The following is a 2399-nucleotide window of genomic DNA, read 5'->3' as shown; positions in this document are numbered from 1 at the left end:
TCCCTTTATGCCAGAAGAAGACGGCCAAGAGGGGCACCCCATGGCAGGGCCGTAGGAGGAAGAGGGAATGGAGGGGGGGAGTGAATGGCCACGGTGGGGGCAGCCTACCAGTTTGTCCTAGAGATCCTCCATCAGCAGCTGCAGCCCCTGCCAAAAAGAGACCAAAGTGGGAACCACCAGCCAGCTAGAGGCCCTGGTGGGCAATGGCCCTGCCCATTTTCTGGGCACCAGGCCATCCACAGTACGTTTTGGGGAGGGACGATTGTTTAAATGTTTACAGAAAAATAAATAGTAAATGTATCCAGTCTTGTAAACATCTAATATTTACATCCCTAATAATGTTTGCAACACGTCAGACACCAGGTATTTCAGGTCACAACTGTTGTCAAGATGTATAACATGAAGAAACTGATGCACAACAGTCTACAGAGTTCAATAATAATTCCTATAGAATGTATTTTCATGGATATATTGGTTTAAACGCAAACACTTTCGACAGCAATCAATATGCTATAATTTATTTAAAATATTTCTATGCTGCCTCTTCAGAGTCCTGCTTGAGCTGGCTTATGATTTAAAAACACAGTATAAAAAGAACAAGCCATTTAAAAAAGCCAGCCATAAAAACCCCTAAGCCATTAAAAACAAAACAAGCCATGTGTGATATGTTGAAAACTTTGGTGTTTTCATAACCATGATATCTAGGCATGTTGATGTCCTTATTCGTGACCATGAGAGATTGTTTTTTATTTTTTTAACTTTTTTCAATTTTTTTATTGAAAGACTTGAACAAATACAAATAACAACATGAACAATATAAACAACCATTGAACCAGGCAGTAAATAAGATACACCCAAACTTCAGATAACACACAAATTTGCATTAATACATTCAACCTTTCAGCTCTCTAGAGTATTTAGTAAACTCCACAAAACCTGCCACGAGCAAATTAATTCAGATTATATTTAGCTCTGTTCATTACAGGAGACCCAAGCAGCTCAATGATCCAATTTTATATCAGAAGCATAACCAAGAAAAATAAGAAGTGTTTGTTGGAAGGATGTTATTGTTTGCCATATACTGAAGTAACCGAAACCAAATGAACTCGAAGCAAGAAGCCACTTCCCTTTTTAGATTTGTTTTCAATTTTTGCTTTTCTCCTAACTTTCAGACGGCAAAAATTATGATACTTATGCTAAGGGAGCATAGGATGCAGCCGTTTGCAACTCTCTCAAGTGTTTGAAATTTTGCTGCAGAAAACAAAGTCTTTTATATATTAAATTCCATAAACATATCACTTAGTACAATTTTATAACCAGCCAAGATTTAAATGATGCCTTTTATGTGTTAAAGCAGAAAAGCAAGTTTGAAAGAAAAGTGTTGCATATATTTCAAGTTTTCCCCAAATGTCTGGGGGGGGGGGGGTTTCTCAAATTTCACACCTCTAACAAAACCCCACCAGACCAGAACTGACATCACAGTCAGAACACACTGTTGCAAGCCTGGGGTGGGAAAATGAAACTTCTGAGGAACACTCAGTAAGACGGCCTTTCCACGTGCCACTGTTGTTCTAACACCAGAAGGATAATACGTTTGACGATGCTCTTCGAGGACAGGAGAGGCAGCATGCAAAGCCGTCATAGTGCCATCCCCACTCCTGGCTTGAGACACCACCTGTGAGATAACCCACCTGCCCCATCAGCTTTAAAGAGGCGAAAAGCAGTCATATCTGCACTGACAGCAAAACCAGAAGGCAGGTAGCAGCGGAGAAGGGGGGAGTGAAAGGAGTTGGGATGCAAAAATGCAAGGAGACGTTGGTTTAAGGACAAATGAAACAGGCCTGATTTACACACCTTGCACTGTATATTTAATCCTGAACTAGCAGACACTGTGGAAGGAATTTCTGCAAAACAACTAATGTCTACATCAGACAAAGAATACTCACCTTCAGGGTTTCATGGAGAACTAAAGGATCCTGAATCCCTGTGATTTCTCTCAGCTGGTTCACAAGCATGCTGGAGCTCTACGTCAAAACAGGCCCAAGAAAGAAAACATCAAGAAGATAATCTTAATGGCAAAACAAGACCTAATAAAAATGGCTTTGCTGGAGGCTACTTAGGTTTGTTAAAGAATTTAAAAAAGAAGTTTCAGAACAAAGTGCGAGTGGGCTGTGCGTTTTGTATGTTTATAAGAAGTTTCCAATTATTACAAGTTCACTTGGGTGGGGCGCGCTTTCTTTCTTTCTTTTTTAAGTACCCGGTAGGTACACTTTTATTACTTTTCATATTATATACAAACATACGTACAACATATAACAAACATCCACTTACATACATAACATATACAAGTATAACTATTACCATATTTAACAATTTTCTTAAATCACTTTCTATTGTTT

At 39.2% G+C, this 2399-nt stretch overlaps 1 protein-coding gene across 1 annotated transcript in view; it reads right to left on the bottom strand.

Moving 5' to 3' along the window:
• USP28 (ubiquitin specific peptidase 28) overlaps positions 1-2017 on the bottom strand; it is a 39842-nt gene extending 37825 nt beyond the window's left edge. Inside the window, 1 exon segment of the mRNA XM_015422337.1 lies at positions 1947-2017. Coding sequence (XP_015277823.1) covers positions 1947-2015 — 69 coding nt within the window. The 5' untranslated portion in view covers positions 2016-2017.
• Between the last annotated feature and the right edge of the window lie 382 nt (positions 2018-2399).

This window comes from Gekko japonicus, unplaced genomic scaffold (assembly GCF_001447785.1).
Source record: "Gekko japonicus isolate JY-2015 unplaced genomic scaffold, Gekko_japonicus_V1.1 scaffold805, whole genome shotgun sequence".
Lineage (NCBI taxonomy): Eukaryota > Metazoa > Chordata > Lepidosauria > Squamata > Gekkonidae > Gekko > Gekko japonicus.
Note: the sequence above shows the minus strand (reverse complement) of the source record. Positions and strands in the feature narration are given on the sequence as shown.